At 38.0% G+C, this 24,376-nt stretch overlaps 1 protein-coding gene across 5 annotated transcripts in view; it reads right to left on the bottom strand.

Annotated features, from left to right (window-relative positions):
- Positions 1–1,127: 1,127 nt before the first annotated feature.
- Positions 1,128–24,376, bottom strand: part of CACNB2 (calcium voltage-gated channel auxiliary subunit beta 2) — a 242,871-nt gene continuing 219,622 nt past the window's right edge. For 2 of the 5 annotated variants that reach the window (XM_084226954.1, XM_084226956.1), the window contains 6 exons: positions 23,094–23,203; positions 8,602–8,753; positions 7,747–7,842; positions 6,281–6,466; positions 4,810–4,853; positions 1,479–1,619 (listed from right to left, as the gene is read on the bottom strand). In XM_084226954.1, coding sequence (XP_084083080.1) covers positions 4,848–4,853; positions 6,281–6,466; positions 7,747–7,842; positions 8,602–8,753; positions 23,094–23,203 — 550 coding nt within the window. In that variant the 3' untranslated portion in view covers positions 1,479–1,619; positions 4,810–4,847. Of the gene's footprint in view, positions 1,623–4,809; positions 4,854–6,280; positions 6,467–7,746; positions 7,843–8,601; positions 8,754–23,093; positions 23,204–24,376 lie in introns of all 5 variants that reach the window. The other 3 variants (XM_084226955.1, XM_084226957.1, XM_084226958.1) reach the window with 3 other exon arrangements.

Here is a 24,376-nt window from a genome sequence, read left to right as displayed (position 1 = left end):
CATGTTCCCTGAATGCAATTTGGATTTTTAAATTAAGAGACAGAACGTAGAAATAAACTTTTTGGGCTTTTGAGTAACCTTTGTTTGCTTCAGTAGATTCTCACAGTTTGCTGCCTAACGTGCACACGCACACGAACGTCAATCCACCACCCACCCACTCACATACACGCCTCCAACATGTGTGCTCTGTTGACTGACAGTAGAACAAAAATTAAGCTGTGCCCATTGCAATATTGTGACCTGAACAGAGAAGAATAATTTGTAGTGGTAAGTTCATTATCTTCACCGTAACTTTAAAATGCAAAATTTGGTTTGCAAGGACAGCGTAAGGTATAAGAGTTACACCCTTTATCTCAAGCACTCATCCATATTTACAATAAGTATAAGCTTTCTGCTACAGAAGAAAAAGTATTTAGATTGAACACTGTTACAGATTTCCTAAGTGAGGCTAGTTCCAGTTGCCAGTAATTCAAAAGCAAATCTGCTGACTTGGCATTAGGACTCTAAAACAGTGTGATCAAACTTATATAGTAAGAAGGTGTCTGCAGAAATAACATTTATAAACTGTATATACAGTACACAGTACCAGTACATAGAAAATAGATTTTGACTCCATGATCCCCTGTGTGTAAGGCAAGACTGAATTCTGTCTTCATACGGAGACCACCAGAGGTACAAGCAACAGAGTGGTGCTTAAATCAATATGCAAATCAAGTGCATACAAATTAAAAATCAGAGCAGACAAAAAGTTTTAGATTTTTTTATGTGCTGATCCTGGCTTGCTGAATACATGGGAAGTTATTAAACATCAAATGTACCTTTTTTTTAAAAAACACTAACAACACCTTGATGGCAACAGATATTGTTCAAGTGGCAGCTACCAAAAAACAGCTTGAAAAATGCCATAGTACAACATCAGGAACTCTTCAGTTGTACTACACTAATTCATATAGCACTAACCAAAAAAATAAGTATATGAATATTCTATTTCATGCTATTGCTATGCAAGCAACAGCAATACAAATCAGCATACAGAAGGATACCATATGTTCTGCAAAGAAGAACCCAAGATATTTTCAAGGGGCATTGTTACAAGACTTCAAAGAAACACAAGACTGCCAGAGGCAAAGTTACTGACGGATGTAAACATCCCTGTTCCACTCTCCTGCATCGTTACGTTTTTTCGATATCACTTCCCCATCCTTGTCACAATATTGGTCCCTTGATTTATGACGGCTGCGCTGTTTGTTGCATTCATTGTGGTCCTGCTCGCGGTCCCTCTCCTTCGAGCGATGCCGGGACTCTCTGTGTCTGTGTTCACTGATCCCATGGGACTCGTCTCTGTGATTATGATCCCTGTGAGAATCATAGTGGTCACCATGCTCATGTGAGTAGTCCTCCTTTGGCTCTACGTAAGCTGAATCTCTGCTGTCTTGTGTTTCTGAGTCAAAAGTTTCTTGCCTGTGAAGGCCTCTGCCACCACTGCGATGGTTGTGGTGCTGGCTGGAGGAAGAGCGGTGCTGGGATTTCTTGATGGGTTCGACCCGTGCTTCCTCTTCAATGTGGGGACCGCTGCGCTCAGGGACCGAATGGTCATTCCTCTGGTCTCCTTGAGATCCCTGCTACCAGAACCAGCAGTAAGGTCATGAGGTACACACTGAAAAGCTTCCCCCAATATCAAATTCAACTAGAAAGTACCATGAAACCAATAAAATTTCAAGTACAGAACAATCCACTTTGAATCTAAACTAGGAAAGAAACCATTAGAATTCCACTTTTACTGAAAATTCAGTATTATAATACAAACAATCCTTTTTATTCTCATCAGAATTTAGGGTGGTACTTGGGTTATTCTGTGGCACTTTCTCATTTCTTGTGATGTTTCTGACTACTCCAGTTAGCAATCATTGTCACCACCCTCCAAAGAAAAAGAGAGCATGCAGAAACAGGACAAACTGCAGAAAAATTGAGAGGAGATCTCATGCCAGGAGAGGGCATATATCAGTTGAGAGTTTACAGATGCGTGTCTGGCAACAGCTGCTGTGGGAAAGTGATTTTAGGGGGCTGAGGAGGTGGATTCCAGCAAAGAACCAAAGTACAAAACCTTGGCTCTTATAGAGGAACTTTTTTTTAAGGAAAAAAAATGAAATTGAATCTGGTATGAATAAAGTTTGTATTATGATACTAATAGTATCACTGACCTTCTGTTTTCTCAGCAATAATTTCATTTCTTCTTGGTAATGAAAAATTAAACATTGACCTCATAATTTTAAGAGCTTGAGAATACAGCCCATTGCCACGAAAAGCAGGAGGAGAGTGATATTATCACATACAAAATTTCCTAACACACCACTGCTATTAAAAGACCGAAATAAAAATTACCAGGCAATAAACCTACTCTTCACCCGCATAAATGCTTTGAAATCACTGCAAAATGAACAAGTGACATTATTTACCTCATTTGGTGGTTTCATTACATTAACCTGCTATTATTGCCAAACCACAGCTAAGGACTTTTCAGGCTTCATTGCAAAAGTTTTGATAGTAATATTGAATTATGCTTCTCACATCAGATGAAGAATGTCAAGACAAAATCATCTCTGCTGCCACAAAATTAATGTAGATTTTACCAGAGTTATACAGGCATTTGTTTGTGAGACTGTTCTGAATACCAAAGTTAGTCTTAAGTTTGCCCTTCTATGTTCAGAGTTGTCTAAAAATAAGGATTGCCCCCAGGGCAGTTCATGGACATATCTTCTTTCTGTCTTTCTATTTTGTGGAAAAGAGCTAGGGGAAGGAGGAAATTTTGTCCTTCAGCCACAGATCCTGGCAGGTGGGTTTCCTAGCAACCCAAAAAGTAAAATTACAGGAAATTGGAAAGGAAAAGAATCTGTATTTAATCAGAAACTTATAAAAAGCAGCATATTGCAAATCAGCAATTTGGTAAATTTGAAAAATCCTAATTTTCTAGACAACATTTTATTATGTAAACATCTGAGAGATGAGCTGGGTTTCTACTTCGAAACAAACAGCATAGATGAGAACAAGGTAACAGGAATAGTAGTCAAATTTCTTATTTGTTCTTGCTTTTGTGATTCTCAAGGTGATTCTGATTTGCCAGAAGGGAATATAATAATTGTAAACATGAATAGATCTGTTCAAGGTGAAACGAAATGACTCAACAGAGGTGAATTGTAAATGAAATGAAGAGAAAAGCAAAAGAGTCCAAAGCAGAAACATGCCTGCTCTGCATGTGTAAACACAACTTTCATCAGTTCATCACCGTGACTGATTTTAAGGCACATAAACATAGTATACATGTGAGAAACCCTATAGTTCTCATGTATTCAAATGCAAGTACCTATACATAATCATGACTAATAAAATCTGTCAGTGCTGTGGTTTGAGAACAATTCCAAAATTTGAACCGGCATCGGAAACACGGCTGTTCTTACAAGCTCAGATGCACCTTCTGTGCTATAATGAGCATATAAGAAGAAACAATGAATAAATTTAGAACCAATACCTGGAATTTCAGAATAGTGTTAGGGCTGTTGGGATTTATGGGCAAATTCATTGACAGTAACTTCCATTAAATATTACAGGGACACTGAACAGGTAATGTCTTAATCTGGATTAGAGTCCGGCTTTTTGGTGCAAACCAGATTTGGGCTCTGATTTGGAATAGACTCTTCAGTGCAGAAATTTTATGGCCCAATTTCATAAGGTTTTTTTGTCTAAAATAGAAAAAGTTTGAGATAATCCTATTTCAGTGCTCAATTTGTACTTTCAAAGAAGTAGGTGTTCTTGGAAAGAAGTTTATACAGTGTTGAAAGAGGACCTTTATCCACTGAGTGAATTTGCCTTGCTCCTTATTTCCAGTGTCCCTGATCACCCACACCATATGTGTGCGAGGTTGTTCCAGTCCTTTTGGACTTATTTCCAACTATTTCCATACAAGTTTGTTCTGAAGCTCTCCCTCAGGCAGACTCAAGGTCTTTGCCTAGGTCTTTGCCTATTTAATTTCAAACCGTCCCAGGACCCCCTACGCCTTCAAGCATCTCGTGCCATGCAATGCACACAGGCAGCTTCATGCTGTAAAAATGCCACTCTGGCAGCTGGCAACACAAATCCCTCTTTACAATGTACACTGGGGACTTAAAAACCACAAACCCAAAATACATTTCATGGCGAAGGGGCACTGCATTGGCCCTAAGGGACGATGACTCCAATGCTCTGCAGTGAGGATGTGGCTCTCCCCCAGACCAAACAACTGGTGGCTTTTCTCTGTAGAGCAGTCCAGAAAAACAGCACCGGCATAGACTTTAAATTCTCTAAATACAGGGCCTTAACACTGTTGAAAGAATGGGTTCAGCCACCATCATTAAAAAACAGACCCACTCTGTGCCAAGGCAATGACAAACTCGGTTTGAGATGTCAGCTGAAGATGTATCGTAGGAAAATGAAACCAAAGGAACTGGAAAGTTTTATGTTCAATAAGGAATCCCTGTTGATTCACACTGCTGTACTAGTAGACCTACAAACAAACTTTGAAACTGCAAATACATCCTCATTTTTAGTCCTTAAAATAAAAATCTGTTAGTTTGTAAGGAGACAGCACAGCACTCAGAAAAGTGTTATTAAAACTCTGCATAGTTCCTCCAGAGAATGTGGTTAATAGAATGAGTATGTGAGCTATAAATCCACACTCAAAAAGCATAAAAACACTTGAGCAAAATAATTTAGAAGTTTACAAAGCAAAGAAAGTTTAACTAGCAAGGCTGCACGCAACAATACTGAATTTCGTACTCAGAAATTCTTCCAGCTCACAATTTTTTCAAGGTGTTTCAGCTCTGAGGACAGAAAAAAAGGCAGAAATGAGCTATTGCTTACAGTCTCTTTTCCTGCAACTGTATCTGAAAGCAAGAGAAGGAGATACCCTTCAAGATGGCTAAAGAAATTTTTCTTGTAAAAGAACAAACCTGTCAAGTCTGTGGTTTTCTAATGAGAAATAAATTATTTGACACAAAAACTTGTTTTGCAAAACCGTAAAAAAAGAGCACAACTATTTGCACTTTAACTTGGGCGCAGACACATTTTTTTCCTTTGATTTTCTAAAAGGAAGTGTTTTTCTTAGCCAAAGTTATGAATTATAACTTGCATATGTATGTAATTTATGGGCATATATTGAATTTAGTAGATATTTCGATGTAGTAAACCTTTATTTGATTTGGGATAGATCTATTTTATGCCCCTCTGTGTACTTTTCAGCCTCAAGGAGTCACTCACTACTTATAATGCAGGAGTGAAGTAGTTTAAACACTTCATTTCATATCATGCAAAACATATCCAAAGGAAAGCATCTCCTTATGCTGAACACCTCAATAAAATGATACAAGGAGATAAAGGAGAAGAGAGGGGACATAATATGCCCATATCAACAGGCACATCAGGGCAGAGGCAGGAATAAAGCCTGCTTTTGCCAGCTCACTGGAGAGTGTCCTTGCTGTTCAGAGCACAGAACCTCTCTCAAGGTCTTCCTGCACAACATGCAGTGCAGTGGGACTTGGATTTGACATAAGAGTTTGGCTTCAAGGAATTTTGTACTTTTCAAAGCAATGGCCAATAAATAAAAGAACAAACACTGGAAGGGCCACTTTGACCTTGAGTCCTTAGTAATACAGTCAGTAATCCTCAACCTCTGCAACTCTACAGCCTGTGGGAAGATTGGAACAGATTTCCCTCAGACACTCGTGGATCTGCCTTGTACTTAACCCAGTTTGTCATGCAGGGCCTCTGGGGCCAGGATTTGCCTATTAGCCATAGTGTGCCCATCAGTCAGGAAGTTACCAGAGGCTGGAATGTGCACAGTTTTAGTCCAGTCTTATTTCTCTTATTGGATTACACATGGACAGCTATAAAAATGCTTGTGGCTGGTACACATATTACTGGCACAGTCAGTGTCCTGGGCACAATAAAACCTGAAGTATTCCATTTCACATACACATATGTTTTCAGTCAGGCCAGCTTAGTCCTTAGAATCAAAACCAGCCCCCTAGTCAATACACAAACACATGCTACTATGAATACAATAGCAATAACAGTAACATGCTTGCATTTGCCTTTTATACTGAAAATGGGTGAATGTCTGCTGAAAAAGCTTTCAATCTACCAACAACAGGAAAACATATTCTCCATATTCTAGTATCAGCCTAACTCTCTGCCTTGGAAGGAGAAGAAGTTGACAGAAGAAAAAGAAGAGATGGCATAAAAACTGTACCTGTAAATTAATATTTGGACCCGGGCTAATAGGAAGAGTGGCTGTTGCAAGTGTGCGAGTGAGAAGCTGGTTAGGAGGATTGCTGCTAGGTGGATGTGTGGCCTTCCAGTAAGCTTCCAGATAGTCAGCAAGGTGCTCACAAGCATCTTCAAGCTGGTTCTCATCAAGAATTACATCGAACATTTCCTAATAAAGAAAGTTTTAGTGAGAATAATCACCAGGTAAAGGGAGATCAGCTAAAAACATTGATCAGGATTTCCATTAATCAAAAATTAACCACATTTTTACTACTTGTATTAAGATATTTTACCTTTTGTTTGTTTGGTTTTTTTTGAATGCAGTTGATACAAAAGATAGTAACCATAACTAGCACTAATATGACACTTGCTAAAGCAAGGCCTTGTGAATTCCACATAGTAATGCACAAACAGTCAAAGAAGACAGGAAGAAGCAGCTGGAACAAATCTTAAATACACAGAAAGAAGGGATAAATATTGAACAATTAACTATTGAAAAAATGGGATGGCAAGAAAGGGATTCAGTCCGCTTGAAGAATAACTAAGAGAAAACTAAGGTAAACTAAGACCAGTAACTAACAATCAAAAGAATACAGATCATTCAGTTTCCAAGTGTCATACAAATATTAGGTAAGAGATTAGTCACACAGTCTAATTTTAGTCTCCTAAATTTAGGAGATTAGTTTTATCCATTTCCTCCCTGCTCAGGGAGTAGAAGACAGCTTTGAGGGCCTATGCAGGTCTCCAGCATTCTTCATTGACTTCCTGGAGACCTAAGCATTGCTTAACTCAGATGCCTGAACTTAAAAGATGAAGACATTCCCTTCACTCAGCTCCGTAACTATGGCAAATTATATCTGCAACTGAACTGTACTCCCATCTTCTCGTTCTTTACCCATACTCTTGGCAGCTGAATATGCAGGCAGAAATGCATGCCAGGTTTAAAACAAGTTGGGGTGTCATCACCTCCACTTTATAGGTGGAAATTGAGAGAATTTGCTTCAGTGCGCATCTGAAGAAGAACTGCAGAGCTGTCAGCTACGCAGTACCACTCAGCTCTTTGGCAAAACCCTGACCAAGAACATTAGCAGTGGTGGGCCATCCTGACAGATGTCCCAGAGGAGCTCCAAACTACCAGAGATAAAGGACAGTCACGAAGAGGGTTCATTTTTCAACCAATAACCCCCCAAAACTTAGGAAATAAAGCAAATGTTCAATTTACTGAAGCACTGACTGTACCAGCACACATCCTAATAACTGATTGTGACTAGAACTCTTTTTCCCCTGTACCCTAAAGCGGAGCCCCATGACCTCAGGAGGTGTTCTTGAAAAGGCAATAGTTAAAGATGGCCAGAAGAGGGCAAACATTCCCGAAAATTATGTAATTAACCTCGTGCTTGAAAAGAAAGGCACCTTTCAGAGACAAGACATAATTTAACAGTAACTCACGGGAGGACACTGTGCCAGTTTATCAGCTGCTACCATCTGTACATTAAGGTGTTTGGCCTGAGATTTCCCTCGAGATTTTATCAACCTCTGTAAAACCTGTGAAAAATAAGGCAGTAAAAAAAGTTAGCAGACTTAGACTTAATATACATATATAACCACTTAAAATCTTTACATTTGAAACTGCTCACATAAGCCAAGCAAATTCTTCATTTGCTGGCTTCAAGAACATTTCCTGTATTCCCTGATCCAGGATGTGCTCATTTTCATTTACATCCAAATAACTCCTTTCCTTTACAAGCACTAAAAAGTTCCACTCTTGCTTTTTTTCTGCTGCTTCTGGTTTTGTTTGTTTCTAAGTTGAATTTTTTCAATAGATTTCCTTAGTCTAGCTCTAGACTTTCCTAGCTCTTCCCACAAATTCATTTTTCTCTTTCAAATGCCTCTTCACAAGGTCTGTGCATTTTTTTTACACACAGTGGAAGAGTATATTATCAGATGTTAAAGTTTAGCAATCAGTCTGATACTCATTCAGTGAAAATCATTCTTTTCATTTCCATATTATTTTGATTTAACAAACCATGAGCGCTACTTACGTGATTGATACTGAAAGTGCAATTCCGATTAAAAAACTCATTGGAGCTGCAGCACCTTTTCCAAAATAGGCTTTGGCTAACACTAGAGCTCAGATACTTTTTTGATTATTATTAATGGTTCACTATCCAAAGGGAAGCAATAACAATATATAACTCTGAACCTAAATGAGGACATGTGAATATCTGCATTTAAGCCCCCTCCCCCCCAAAAAAAAACAACCCAAAAAACCAGAAAAAACTAGAAGGTATCAAAAATATTTACCTTGGGAGAAGAAATCTTTACATATACTATAATGGGAGCCAGAGAGGTTTTGCTCAGTTGAGCTGGATGATTAATGGTATCAGCATCAAGCACTACCAACTGCAGTGTCCTGGCCAATTCAAAGATTCGTTCAATTTCACTTTGAACTTCAGCTGCAAAGTAGAAAATTAGTTAGAGCAAATACTAAGAGGTGATTAGCTTTAAGAAATGTGACAATATAGCAGACTGGTGTGTTGCTCCTTCTCTGGTTGCAGGAATTGCTGTTACCCATGCACATCCCTGGCACAGCAGGGTAATGAACACAGCGTTAATGAGGGCGTTTCACCCCCGCTTTGCCGCCCTTGCAGGCACTGCCTGCCTCCCTGCCTCGCCCATTCCTGCTATTCAGGCTGCAGAGATACTGATAACACCTTCTTACTTGACCGCAGACCATGTACATAAGAAAAAGGGGTACGAATGCTTGCTGCATCAAACGGTAACCTTAATATGCCACGAATCTGCTACATGTAAATAACATCATGTCAGCTCAGATTTCACTCTTACCCAGTAATCAGCTTGCTCAAGCTGGAGTTGCCTGAGATAGGCTTTAGGAAGTACTAATTACTATGCTAGTAGAAACCAAGGTTTTCCCATTTACTTCAACTTATCAAAGCTCTGGAAAACAGGTTTTGTTCTACTGGCCTCAGTATGGTACCATGTTAAAAATTTGGCTATTATGTGTAAAATACTTTTATAACAGAAAATAACAGAATAATCCACACAATGCTATGGTATTCTCCTAACAATCTCAGGAGCTGTGGAAAGCTGGTTTTCCCAGAGGAAAATAATCTTTTCTTCTAGTAGTCATGCTCCCAGCTCCTCAGCACCATGTCTGATTGGCAGTACTTTCCAGGGCAAACCTCTCCACGACAGATGGGCTGCATCCGCTATCACAAGTGGTATAGAAACTGTCTTCATTCCCCAGTGAAACAAAACTACATCTTATAAAACCAAAATCATCTTTAAAATGAAATCACATTTTCCTGCTCAGATCTTGCTATTGGCTGATTTAACAAAGGAATTAGAGAAGCTGGGTGATTTATGCAAGTCTGTAAAGAAAGTCATTGGGCCAGACAAGATTAATTCATATAGATTTTCCTTTAAAGGTTGTGCATGCTTCATGAACCAAAACCAGATTAAATATCTAGTCCATTCAAAGAAAATATTAGAAGACAACCAACAGAGACTTAAAGGTCAAGAAGAGGTACCAAAAATTTAATGGAGAGTTTCTTGAAATTACATTATCACCCTTTTATGCTATTATGCTGGCAAAAGCTTAACTTTTGCTTGAAAACACAACCTACCAGTCTGGCTAGAGAGGGAGTTTTCTACATCAAATGGTCTCTTTCAAGAGATGTGATGAGATTGATTTTTTCTATCTTAGAATAGCAACTGAATAAATCAGGTACTATAAAAAGGTTGCAAAATTTCCAAGAGAGAGCAAGGCATCCCAGCTAGTATTTTGGTTGCAAATCAATAGGTGATTGCTATGGTCATTTTATAAACAAAGTAACATCTAAATGGTCATCACAAAATCTACATATGATATCCTTTATTGGAGGAGGTGGACATTGGTTTGGATTAAATAAAGATTGCTTCCAACTGTTTGTGATTATCTGCAGTTTTGGGTGAGCACATACAATCAATCTTTTACAGCACTGAACATTGTGAGATGTGCACGGTGTGGTATGGAAAACATTGATGCATACTTTGCTGCTGGTCAATAAAAGCACTGTGGTCCTGATGCTGTTTGAATTAGGACCACATTTTTTAAGACAGAACTTCTGATGGTTCTTGCCACATTCACAATTACATTTTTTACAACTTTGTTGTACAGAGATACTGCTGAAATCACTGAATACCACTGTCTCAGAGTTTTAGTAGAAGATAGTCAATAATCTATCCCTAATTTAAGTACAAATGACAACTAGAATAAACCTATCAGAGATAATTTGTCACACTGTTCTGATGATGAATTTAGATTGCTTTCCTGCAATTTTAAACCAGGCTCAACACTTCAATCAGTATAACAATATTAGTATCATTTTAAGACCATTCCAGACTGCTAAAAAACTCTCGTTCAAGACAATTTATAACCAGAAAAATCTGTCTCTATGCCATTGTATCATAATTTTGTCTGGGGAACCAGTATTTTCTACACTGCTCACAGCACTTTTCTGCTAGTATAGAACACATCTCTGTGGGCTAGATTTCCTGCTATACTTTTTGAAACGCCCTCTGCCAGGGCAGAGTTTACCTCAGGGTATGTTCTATTGTGAGACACACCCAGGGCAATAACTGCAGGTAACTATGGTCCTGTGATCCAGTCGTTTCCACTTAAGTCTGAAGACGGAGAGAGACCTTTTTTGCCAATTAAAATGTATTTCAGTACCTACTTTTCTTAGCTTGAGCATAAAACAAAAATTCAAGGAACTCCACTGCACGACTGGTGAACTAATACATATGCCTCTACCTCTTCAGTCAGGAATGGATGGAGAAAATGCCACAGGGATAGCTGAAGAGGTTCTGATCTCCTGTTCCTTAGAGTACTTCTTCAGCTTCTGGAAAAGCTTTCACTTTGCCTGAAATCTTTTTTGAATTCCAACTTTACAAGATTGTTGCAATTACGTACATAATCGTAGCTTCTCTTTTTAGATGACAAAGGCTTTATCCACTGCTACTGCTTTGGTTTTCATTTTTCTTTATCAATATCTCAAAAACCAAATTTTCTACCTGTAAAAACTCCTTCTTTCTCAACAAGACATTCAACGCAAATTATCTTGCAGACTTGTGCCCAAAGTAAGCAAATAACTCAAAAAGTCATATGGGGATAGTAACACAAATGTCACTGGTAGTTAAAATAGGGAGCTGAGAACAGTGACAGTAGGGTATCTTCAAAGCAGCACAGTAATAGCTTTGCAATTTTTCCACCTCCATGAATACCATCTATTTATAATAATGTCCCTTCTTATGTATAAGAGTGAAGTTATAACATTAAACTTCAATAAATTGTATTTGCCAATCATAATGAGAGGGATAAAAATAATTAGAATTACTGTGACGATCATCATGAAATGCTGACAGCCCAGCTACAACACCCAAACCCAGAAATCAGTTACCAAATTTTAAAGTGACCCTTACAATCTATTTCATATGGTCTCCTTGGTAACCAGAAAGGGAACATATTTTAAATGACAGGAGCACTCAACTATTTATTCCATAAAATAAGGAGTCAGCTCTAAGAAACAGTAAGTTCACATCTCCCAGAGACTTTTCAAATACAGAACATTTAAACTTACGTCCAAATATTAATTATCAATATCACTACTGCGCCTTGAATAGAAATTCACTGCAATGAGAGGACAAGTAAATCACTTATGCCATTATGGGCACAGACAAATATTCTTTACACCAGGTGGACCTCACAAGTGAATTCCAAGAAAAAATCTTTCCCAGTTCACTACAATAATCTCACCTAAAACACAGGCTAAGATACAACAACACTTTATCTCTGTCAATTCACTACTAACGTGATGAACTGTGGTGGAACTTAGGGCCACTTATGTAATGCCATGGCACAGGAACATTCTCTGTAGTACACAGCTGGTGGAGCACAACCCTCCTGCAAACCTGGGCTCATCCATAGCAGCCAGGAGTCACCGGGACACAGCATGCCAGAGCAGTGGCTACATCAGCAGTTTGTTTCAGCAAGACCCTGATGAAATAGCAGTTCCATGAGAGGGACGAGATGCAAAACGGACACACATCTGGCCTGCAAAGGCCCAAGTGAAGTACCAAATACTGCTTAGAGGCAGAAAAGAAATTTTGATGTTCACAAGGAGCAGTGAAATTCACATACTCTCAACTGAGCACAGTATGACTTTTATAGCCTATTAAATTTGACCTTGTCTCCTGTCTGTGGTATCGGTGGCTGTGTTTTGTTCATTGAAACAGACAGGTAAATTATGCAACAGGCACAGAGACAAAGCATGTTTTTTTTAAGCAGGGATATTGATATTACAGACATATGGAATGAAAAGAACACAACTCTGTCAATGTATGCAATACAAAATGATTAGCAACACCTTACACAAATGGTTTTGAAATAATTTTATAAATTAAGGAGATTAGCAATCAGTAGCCATGATTTTTTTATGCTAATTCTTTTATACAAGCATGGTTACTTAAAAATAATTAACCACTAAACTCCATAACTATAACTAAAGTAATGAGAAGTTTAAGGCAACCTCAGGATTTCCATAACAAAGGTGAAAGAAAAAAATATATTTTTTATCCCAGTGCCTTAAAACCACCTAGAAGGGCTTGCACCATAAAAATGTGCTAAAGGTCATATCTGAAATCCAAGAAAATAAAAAATAAAATAGGAAATTAAAATTATTGAGCTGTGCTCTCACAAGTCTCTAATGAGAACAAAATTATGAGCTTGGCTGACAGAATTAAAATTTTAAATTTTAATTTGTGAGTATGTGTGTGTGTGTAAACATGCTTCATATTGAGTGAAAAATCACCAGTGTCTCCATGGGGTACTGCTGTGAGCAGAATGCAGGCCACAGCAGGCCACCCTGGCTGCACCAGGGATCTGTGCTCCCTGGAAACAAAGCAACGAGGCCAAGAACTACCAGGGTGATCCAATAAGGGGTTTGAGCACAGCCGAGCAAGCTAAAAAGAAACCCCACAGGTACAGAAGTGTTTGGCCTCTTTCTTTTCATCTTCCTCTTTCCACCCCTCAAGCAGCAATGCTGCTCTGGGCAGGCGGGGAGCGAACGGGGACTTGGGACGGGCAGTCTCCATCGCTTCCCCAGGCAGGGAGCTTCAGTCCCCGTCTCCAGGCAGGACTGCATGACCCACCTCACACCACGGGGTGTCCCAGTGCTGGGGAGCAGAATGCTTTGTGCCTCTGCTCCTGCATATCCAGCTAAGAAGGAAAAAATCTTGAAAAACATAAGCAAGAGGGAATAAATGCATTAGCTTAGTCCTCAGGCAACTGGTCCAAAGATGCCTGGATTACAGGTGTTTTAATCAAATGTCTAACCTAAATGCAGTTTTGTGAATATACTTAGACAATTAGAAATTAGTAAGTTTAAGTAAGTAATAAGAAGGTATTACTGAGTATAAGTACTTAGAAATTACTTATACTTATAGCCTGGTCTCCACCAAATACCTTAGCCACTAGCCTGTTACGTAAAAAAGGGAGGGTGGGAGTGGGAGGATGACAATATTTTCCAGGAAAAGTGGCTGCATGTGTTACTCATGCCTAACAGATGGGGCTCCTGTAAGGGATAAGGCAGAAAGGAGAGAAGCATGTCTGCTGCTCTGCCTGGAGCTCCTGTCTGGGCTCTGCTGAAAGGGAGCTGTGGAGTGAGGTGCTGCAGGAACGCAGGGTTTTCCTCCTCCTGCCTGCTGAGCCTCAGTTTAGGCAGAATTCAGATGGCTTTTAATGTACACACACGTCCAAGTGGTATTGACAGAAACGATGTCATGTTTGGAAACCTCAACAAAACCAAGATCTATTTATAATGGACTAACATCTCCTGAAATGCAGCACTGTAATTATGTGAAAATATAAAACAGAGTGTCATTTAAAAATACTAAATGGCACATAAAAATGTCTACTTCCTGCCTCATTTCTCTGGGCTAGCAAAACAATAGCATTCATGGAATGATGATTCTTATGCCAAGTTTAAACTGGAAGTAAATTTTAATGGCCTGTGAATGGAGAAGATTGAAGGCAGCAGATTGCAGCAGTAACACAAGTGGCTGGGCACTGCACAAGGGTGCACTGAAATGACTGTGCCAGGAAGAACCACAGCAGCTCCAGAAGGTGCCATGCAGCAGCACAGCACTGCTCCTATCATAAGGCTCCCTCAAACTCTGTTAAGGAGTAATTGTGATAGAAAAACTGAGCAAAGAAGCAGTTTAACATTTTTTTTTTTTCCAGGGGATCAAGCAAGTGTCTCTGCATAGTTTAGAACTGGTATCATCATGTCAGGCTGGCAATAACTTGGGTATTTGTGCACCATGCCTCATTACCCAGAGCAGTGCTATAGGCTTTTACAGATCTAGTCCATACATAGGCACCAAGTAAGAATTTCCTTGGTATGTTGTTTTTTTCAGAACAAACATAAATAAAAATGTTCAGCCTTTCTCACAGACAGGACATAGAACTACTCCATCCTTGGCTATTGAACCCCTCCTGCTGATGGTGTGCCACTCACAAAACATTTGCGTATTCACTGAGTGGGAGAGATTCTGACTCTGCAGCCTGATGCTCAGAGTGGGAGGCAAAACACATGGATTCCAGTTCCTTCTCCAGGGAAAGTTTCATTATAATGCAAAGTGCGTAAGGCTCAGCAGGACCAACCAACAGCCATCCTAAAGGTGATCATAGCCCTGTCACAGTGATGGGAATGATGAGTCCATGCCTCTCTTAGCAGAGAACAGAACTGAACCCAGACTTCTTTGTGTTCTGGTTGAACTTTTAGTCTTCAATAAAATGGGGACACAGACTGCTGAACTTTAATCAGTTCCACCAGCCCAGGACAAAGAAAAAGCCTCAATCAATTCAACCTACAGTGTGAATAGCTTTAAGGGGAGCAAACTGTACTCTTAAACAAACAGCTAACTAGCTAAAAAAAATTTAATCACCTATCCAAGAATCCTGTCTATTACAAAGATATCCATAACCTTAAAATTATTCTAACACATTGCTACACTATTTTTCGAGTACATGTTTTGTTCCAATGTAATTATCAATCACACATATTTCTGCATAGCATCATGAGAAAATATAAGAACAGGTTGCTAAGAGCTATTTCTAATTTACAGAAATCAAAAATTTTTTCCCCCATATACCCTTTGAAAACACTCAGGAAATTTCATTAAAATGCTTTGCCTATACTGTATCAAAAGCTTATTTGCAAGTTAGAATATTGGAAAATTAGTAACAAACTTCTAATACAGAACTACCTAAAGAATTCATTAGGGAAACTCTGACCTTAGATGTTAAGGAAATCAAGGCTGTTTCAACAGGATAAAACAGTATTTTGGAATATGTGAGACTGATAAATTATAACAGGTTCCCTAAATTCACGCTACTCTTTCTCCATTTGAGAAAAGCAAAAGAAGCAAAAGCTACATCCTGATGAAAACCCAAAAGTTCTTAGCTGCTATTTTACTGCATTCTGGTTCAAGGCAGGTTCAGGTCTACCAGGTTAACATATTTAACACTTGAGAGTGAGCGTTATGGACATTTGTCACAGCTATCTTGAACATAAAATTTTAAAGGGACAAACAGGGTTTCCCATAACACAGTGAACATCTCCTTTATTTTCTTTGAACTATGCTTCTTTGAACTCTGAGAGTTTGGGAAGGAAATGCACTCTTGGTTAAGTCCAAATTTTGCATTCCTTTTCCTTGGCCTCTGTAAGCAATGAAGGATTTTTATGAGGCCTAGCTAGCACTCCCTTAAATTTATCTTTGATTTATAGTTGAGGAAGCCTTTACTTGAAACTTTTCCTTTAGCACAACTGTCATTAAATTACCAGACATGGAGAATAGTAATATAATAGACGTATATAATATAGAGTATATATATACACACACATATGTATACAACAAATTAATTGTTATCATGGTTTCAAGCATTCAATTACATTCTCACACAAATATCAAGGGAAAAAACCCCACAAGGCATAAATTTGCACAGCTAATCCACAACTATCTCTTTGAGCATTTATATTCCATTTTCAGAAGACAAAACTTTACGGCATCAACCTAATGATGGGCATGGAAGCTCTATACACTTTTTAGAGACAGCTTTCCAAAGGTAGGTGCTCAATTGCACATGCAAAGTGGGTGCATGTAGTGCCTAACAGGTTACTGCATATGCACATGGAAAGCAAATAAACACTCCCAGGCACGTGATGGCAATCAATTTACCATAAAGACAATGACACATTTTACATCCATAGTCACACATCTGTGTTAGAACACGCAGATTAGGTGCACACGTCTCAGAAATACACAATGGGATACCTAATCTGTAGTGTTTACTTGTCAATGTCAACTTTATTTTTAGAATGACTTGAAAATAAATAAGGAAAACCAGCAAGGTTTTCTAAAAGAAAGACTTAGGAACACAGTACAGGATCAGCTTTTGTCTGTCAGTGAGCCAGATGCAAGAAACACACAGTGGTTCTGTCAGGTACAATAAAGCACTGAACACAAAACAGCAGGAAAAGTAATTTGCAAGCTTGTATACATACCTAAAACATCTGGAAAGGGAGAGCATTAATGAAGCAAAGAATGGAAAAAGCCAACACAATCAGGTTTTGTACAAAGCATACAGCATGATGTATGGTTATAACAAGTGTAACATACACAGAAAAAGGCCTGGGTTCTTTTGACAAAGAAATGCAGCAGAAGCACAAAGCTGGTTCAGTTTCTGCAAATGGCATGTGTCCATATAAAGAATTAACTAAGCCAATTGGGGCTGATTTTCAGACGAATAATATTCAACCATGTACTGTACATTCTTGGAGAAAAAATCTGTTCAAAATTACAGATTTCTTCTAGGCTTTTAAAGAAATTTGCCCTTTCCTTCAATTTAGTTCTAACATCTCACGTATTAAAACATGTAACAATATTGACAAGCAAACATTTCCCTTTACATCAAAACAAGCTTAATTAAAGAGTGTCCAGTTTCAAACTGGAACAGAGAGGAATAAGACTGTACTATCCACCTAAATCTTTATGAGCCAGACACTATTTTTAAAAAAAGTTCTTGAGAACATTAATTTTATACTAAATATTCAGTGGCAGCATTGGTTTCCAATAAGTCAAATCCCAAGCCTATTTTTAACTGATTCCATTACAAAAGCAAACTGTCAGTCGATAGGTGTGTGTAGCATTATGAGCTGAGAGAGACTCCCTTATAATCCTGTAAATCCAGTTCCTTGTGGCTGTTCCTATTTCTGATTATTACATTGTTGGTGTATGTCTCTTTGAAATTAATTCTGGTTTGTCTACTAAATCATCCCAAAGAATGGTGCTCACTTCACTGTTTTCTGTGCTATGTACAACAATGCAGACCTGTATTGGGTGATAAGGTAAGACTTGCCAAAAAGAGGTACATTTATTTTTCAGAGAAAAGTATTTGTTTTTCATATATCAAGCACAGAACCTTTTTACTACCTTAAGTAATTAAAGAAACACTTATTAAAATAATAAAAAAATAACAAAATATTTTCAGAAGTCTAAGAAATAGCCTTCTCTGCTGCAGTTACAACTGGTGCTCACAAAGGTGATCATAAGTGAGGGGTAGGTCTCTGGCCTGGCTGCATGTTTGATGCTGCAAGTTTGATGAGTAAAAAAAAAGTAGCTTTTCATTGAATCTGGTAGGAAGGAGGGATTTGGATTAACAAAAAGCAGTTCTGGGGAGCTATATCATATATATATATGTATGTAGATATATATACACACACACATGTATATATGCATATATATATGTATATATATATTTGCATAAAGGCATTTTTAAGTTGTACCAGATATAGGAATAAACCACGTAGATCTCTGTGCACGTGCCAATGACTGTGCAAGGAGGAGAGAGAAGAGAGCAACTCATCTCCCCACATCTCATAGCTATGCAGCCAGGAAGTCCTTTCAGAGCAAAGCAAAAGAATCAAAAAAAAAATATACTGTTTTTCCTTAACAAGAACAAAATTTTTTGGTGATAAATACCAGTTTTAAATACCTAGGCCAGAACTAAGTCATTTTAGATAGTCTGGACAAAAACAAACAAACAAAACCAAAAAAAAAACCCAGCACAAATTTAGAATTTGCTGAAATTCTAGGGTTTTTTCTTTCCCCCCTCAGTGATTTGGGGAAAAATTATTTTTATTTTATAGAGGGGAAAATGTAGGTAGAGAAAAAAAATCATTTTCCAGGACTCTGAGCAGACCTGCAGCAGATACTAGAAAAGAACTAATGTGATGTGAGTCCTGATTTAATGATGTATCTATAAGATTTGTAGTAGTAGAGAATACTATTGGCTGCAAAGCTAATGCTGATAAAATATGAAATGCCAAAACACCTCTCCTAAACCTAATCTTTTGTGATCTGTATTTCAAGAGAGCACATTCAGGAACATACAATATAGCTGTTCCTTTAGGGCTGCTGTCTCATTCAGTATGCAAGTCCATACACTGTCAACTGATAAGAAGCCATTGAATAATTTACTTTCTCTTCATTGTCAAATATGTGTTTCACATCTCATTTAGAACACATGGCTCTAATCTTTCTCTGAAAACAGAATGCATAAAATATTTATAGGCTATTATGTGTAGCTTACTTTGGTAGTATATGCAAAAAAAAAGATTTTTCCCTTTGAAACAAACCAGTTAGGTGAGAAGCTGGAATTATTTGTATATTCCAAAAAGAAAATTGAATTACAAAGAATAATCACAAATTATAAATAATTTAGGGGGATTAATTTTCAGAAATGCAGCATCTGATTCTTCAGAGTAATTACCAGTAAAAATTATATCCAGAATAGAAATGCAGGAAAATCAGATTCCTGGGGATTCTTTCTTCCAAAATGGAACATAACCTCAAAGCTTCTTTTCGAAGTCAGTACTAAGACTCAGGACATTCCTGAAGCTGCTCTGTACTGTCAGTACAGAGTATCAGTACTGATCTGAGAGAAGGAAAAAATTCTTTGAGCTAGGCTGGGAATGAAAAGAATACCTCCCCAGTTAAATGTCTGCAAAGAGTAGAGCCTAAAATAAGAGAATTCTGGGGAATGAGGATCCACAAGGCTGATATTTTACAAGTTCCCAAGAGAAGCTCCAGTACGGCATTAAGGACTGCCTGCTTTCCATCCCCCTTCTCCAGGTCAGTGCATTACCATGCAACACGCTGATTTTGATGGTATACACTATTATTTGAGGTCCAAAGTTTGAACTTCTGTTTCAGCTACAACACTCAGTCTTTCTACAGAAGATGCTTGAAGCATACAAAGAACACTGGGAAAAATAGCCATCTTCTTAAGGTTTGTAAATAACTAATCCAGTGCAGCAGTTCTGTATCAGAAGCAGCAAAAGCCACTATTGCATTGGGGCAATTGCATTGCTTCCAGTTCCCCACAATGTTTTGTACATTTTTCAAGAATATTAAGGCAGAGGACTGGTGGAAAAGCAGTTTGTAAATATTTGATCAAAGGCTGGATCACAGCATATATAACCTAAAGATACTAAAATGCTGCACAGTTAGCCTTCTTATTATCACTTCCTAACCTTTATTTTGCACTGCTTAAATTTGTAAAACTAATAATATTCTTTTAATAGGATATTTTGTAAACTTATAGCAAATTCATCTCACAAACTGAAAAAAAAACCCACTAGATAGTGTGATATTGCCACTCACCTCTTCTACTTCAGCCAACTGAATACTCACAGCAGTGGTGTCTTGTCACCTACCAGCAGACTACAATGATGTTTTCTGATTTGGCTCTTATTTCTGCCTTGAGGTACATTGCAGATAGGCAAGGGAACAGGTTGTAACATGCCTTGTACTTTTTTTTTTTTGCCTTCTGGAAGGGTTTTCCACTGTCTTACAAAAGCAGTTACCATTTCTGACTCCAGCTTATTTTATTTTATCTCAGTTTTAATCCCAACACTGCTGCCACATCACTTCCCTCCCTGACTTCCTGTCTGATTTCTGTCCTCCCATGGTTTACCCCATGCCTAGAGCACTGACCTGGAGGTGCTTTATCAGTGGGTTTGACTATCCCAACTCCATCTCCATAAGTCCAACCTTTTCTATAATGGATTTTCACTACTTGCCTTCCTGCCTTAGCCTGGCCAGCCATTTATTCCTCTAGGTGAACATCTTTCAAGTAAATGACTTTTTATTCCATTTTCTATGCTGCACTGCAAAGGAGGGACTGCAAATTGAAAGATGAGCATCTTTTCACCTCAGTACTGCTTGGCTGCCCTGGCTCAGTCTGCTGGGAGCAGGTTCTGCTCAGCATCATTGCTGGACCTTCCCAAGAAAAGCTGAGTCTTCAAGCAATTCAGATGCAAAACTTGGCATGTTTTAATAGCAGCTTCTAATAATTTGGTCAAGTTCTCTATTAGTTTCATAAAATTGCCCAGAAATATGTAACTGAAATTTTGTTCAGTTCACTACCAAATTTCAAAACTCTGCTAGATTACTAGAACAATGGAAGCATTACAGCTTCTAAAAGAAAAGGGTTTGAGAATATTTTCGCATATGTAAAATTAATTTTTCCCTAACTTTATGCTAGAATGACCCAGTTGCTCAGGTCAAAGGTCTTCAAAGTTATTTTATAAATCAGTTAATTTTTAGAACAATTATATGCAACTGAAAACCTGATATGTAGCAGGAAATCTTAGTTAATAAGAGGCCTGTTACAAAAACTAGAGACACATCTACCTATCTATCCACATATTTGCATATATATATAAACACTGTCATCTTTTGGGTGTCCAAAACTGAGATTCTGTCAGAACTCTCATCTTAAATGCCTCTATCTAAAAAAGTACCTTGACACAAAGAAAAATGTTGATGCTCTCAAGAGTACAGTTCTACATGAGGTAAAGGTGTACAAAATTGGGCAGCATTTAATTTTTATTGATTTTTTTCCTGTATAGAATTTTGTGATAGGTGTTTCACAAAATGAGAAATTAATTATATGCTTTCACTGCTACATATATTTGCTGCATATATTTGTACAGTATTGCAAAGTTGTACAAACTTTGCTGATGAGGCTGGAAACTTAGTCATCATTAATCTGTTCCATGACTAGTTAACCTCCACACTTATTACCAGTTTTCAGTCCTAGTCAAAATAAGTGACACTTTATCTTTTCATTAGATTATTAAACAGTCTGGTGACAAGACTGAAATTCACACAAAACAATATTCTTGTGTGTAAAGATATCAAGTTGTTACAGTACATTGCATTTTCATATTTGAAAACACTTAAGATAAGACACACTTGGAAGCTACAGACTACCTTCAAGCAAAAATTCACAGCCTCCATATAGCTGAAAACAAAGGTTTTATGAAACAAATTTTCAAGAAAGGGAAGTAAAAATTTTTAAGGCAGAGAAGCTTATTCTAAAAAGTACTACTATATTTGGCAAATGTTAAATATTCAGTCACAGTTCAGGTGTTGGAAATGTTTTAGTTGCATAACTGATAGGAACTTATTTATTAAGGATGAATGAAATGACTTTCTTGTTTCACAAAATTTACAAATTTTCAAGATGCAGTGCTGTGTTCAGGGGAAACCAATCTCTGTCAAAGGCTACTAAAAGGAACCTGCAGCTCTGTAAAGGCAGAAACATGACTGAGCATTCATCCCTCAGGGATGTAGCAAGTTCCCTTTGGTTTGGTATTTGATGGGGGAATTGGGGGAATTGCACAGGATTTATTATGGGATTTATGGGATTTTGTCCCATATCTCATTCAAGCCTTACACAAGTATATAGATGTAGACTCCTGGCAGGATTAATTTTAGAATCATAGAATGGTTTGTATTGGAAGGGACCTTAAAGGTCATCTAGCTCCAGCCCCCTGCCATGGACAGGGAACTTTCCCCTAGACCTCTTGGCTATTTCCAGATGTCTCTACACAGGGAATGCACCAGTGACAGCAGCAGAGTCCTGGGTACATCTCACTCTAGAGGAAAGGCAAAGGCAATCAATCAGGAATTAAGAGTCCAAAATTATCACCTTTTCCTCCTAACTCTAAGGACACCTTGTGATGGGAAGCTCCAGTGCAGCCACTTGTACTGTAAATGGTTACATTTAATTACAACTTCCCAGCTAAGCCTATTTTTCTTTCCAGGTAATAAATGTTTAATTATTTATACAACTGGACAAGCTTCAGTACAAAAAGACTCATGTAAGATGACAGATATTTAGGCTATGAATGTAGCTATACAGTTTTTTAAAAACAACCCCTTTTCTTTGTACCAACCTTACAATTAGTTAAAACTGATACAAAATTAATAAAATGTGTACTTCAATAATTTTTCTTGGGCTTCATATCAGTAGCTATCACTACTAGTAATCTTATTAAAAATCATGCACAGTATCAATAATATTCATATAATTCCAAGTATTTAACCAGAAGAACATGTCTTCAGATTTTATATGCATGGCTACCTCTCCCCACTGAGGCCAACAGCAAAACATGAAAACTGAGCACAAGCAGAATAAACCAAAATCAGCATTATAGGAAGTTTACCTGACGGTGATTTTAAAATGATTTCTAGTGCCAGGATTTCTGAATTATGGGAACTGTGATTTTCCCACAGCAGAGAGAAGGCTATTTTTAGCTTACACCTATGCAAAGAGAGTAGCATTTTGCAGACAGGCAATTTGCAGACAGCATCATACTTACCTAGGCTTGATCTGGTGTTAGACCGCTCTATGATTGCGTGCTTACTGGGATTGTTTAACACTGAGCGTTTGGCAAGCGAGATGTCTGCTGTGACTCGTGTAATTGATATACTGCAAAATAAATACAGCACTGAATGTTATTTAGCTTTCAGAGATGTGGGAAGAAGTCTCATTTAACACTAGAAGATGGCTAAGACTATAGGAAAATAAGTTCTCAGCAACATAGCATGCTTCGCCCAACGTGAACAGAGAAAAAACTTTATCTAACTTAATACTGCTACAATAACTACTGATAAGTCATCTTCCTACACGTGCCTTGGGAAAGGGGAGCCAGGAGGAGGTCAGGGATTGCTGCAGAAGATGGGACTTCTCTGAGGTCTCCAGGTCTGGTGAGGGTTAGACATTTCACCAGTACCCCCAGTATGAACAGGCTGGTTTCTCCTTTCCCTGACTTCTTGAATGACAATATACTGAATGACAACCTGGGTTACTTTAGCCCTAACTGTAAGACATGTAGGGATATGCAGAATTAAATGGTAAAGGAAAGGCTTATTAGGGAAATGAGTCCAGCAATATAATGGAGGGGGTTTTTGTTTGTTTTGTTTTGGGGTTTTTGGCTTTTTTATTGTTCAGCTTACTAGCATGTGTTTTTCTAACAGAGGGCAAGAGCTACCTATAAATTTCCAGAAAGATTCATGCTAGCAATGAAATGCTAGCACTTAAAAATAGGAACTGTAACTTGGAGAAGCACATACTTGAAAAGCCTAGGTTGACTATCTGGCAGGCTCAGTTTTGTTTTTATGAGAAAAGATGAGCCAAGAAAGAAGTGGTAACTTTCAGTTGTTTGTACTGCTACATAACCTTCTGCATATTCTTCTTCCTAGAAAAACAGTTACCTTGGTTTATTTTGTTTTACAGGGTCAAAATGCACCCTTAAGTTTCTTTTCAAACTCTCTGGTCTAATGAGGTTTAGAGGTCACATTTTTCCTAGTTCTGAGAGTTAAATGAGACTGATGATATTCCCTTGTTCTTCCTTGTAGGATTTTACTTGCAATTTAAAAGAAATAGATTTGCTAAGTGGGAGGGCTCCTCTCTAGCAAGCACAGTCAAATGCTGTTTGTTCATCTGAAATGTAATCCAATAGGCCATTTCCCAATGAACTCAACATGTGTATGCACTTATCTAAAACATATCACAGAGCCAGAAGTTAATATGAAAAACCAGAATTATGTGCACAACACTGATTAGTAATAAAAGTTTGGAAATTTAGGGATGATTGAACTT

The sequence above is a fragment of the Fringilla coelebs genome (assembly GCF_963513975.1).
Source record: "Fringilla coelebs genome assembly, chromosome: 1".
NCBI classification, from domain to species: Eukaryota; Metazoa; Chordata; class Aves; order Passeriformes; family Fringillidae; genus Fringilla; species Fringilla coelebs.
The sequence above is the reverse complement of the archived record's forward strand: the minus strand, read 5'-3'. Positions and strand labels throughout refer to the sequence as shown.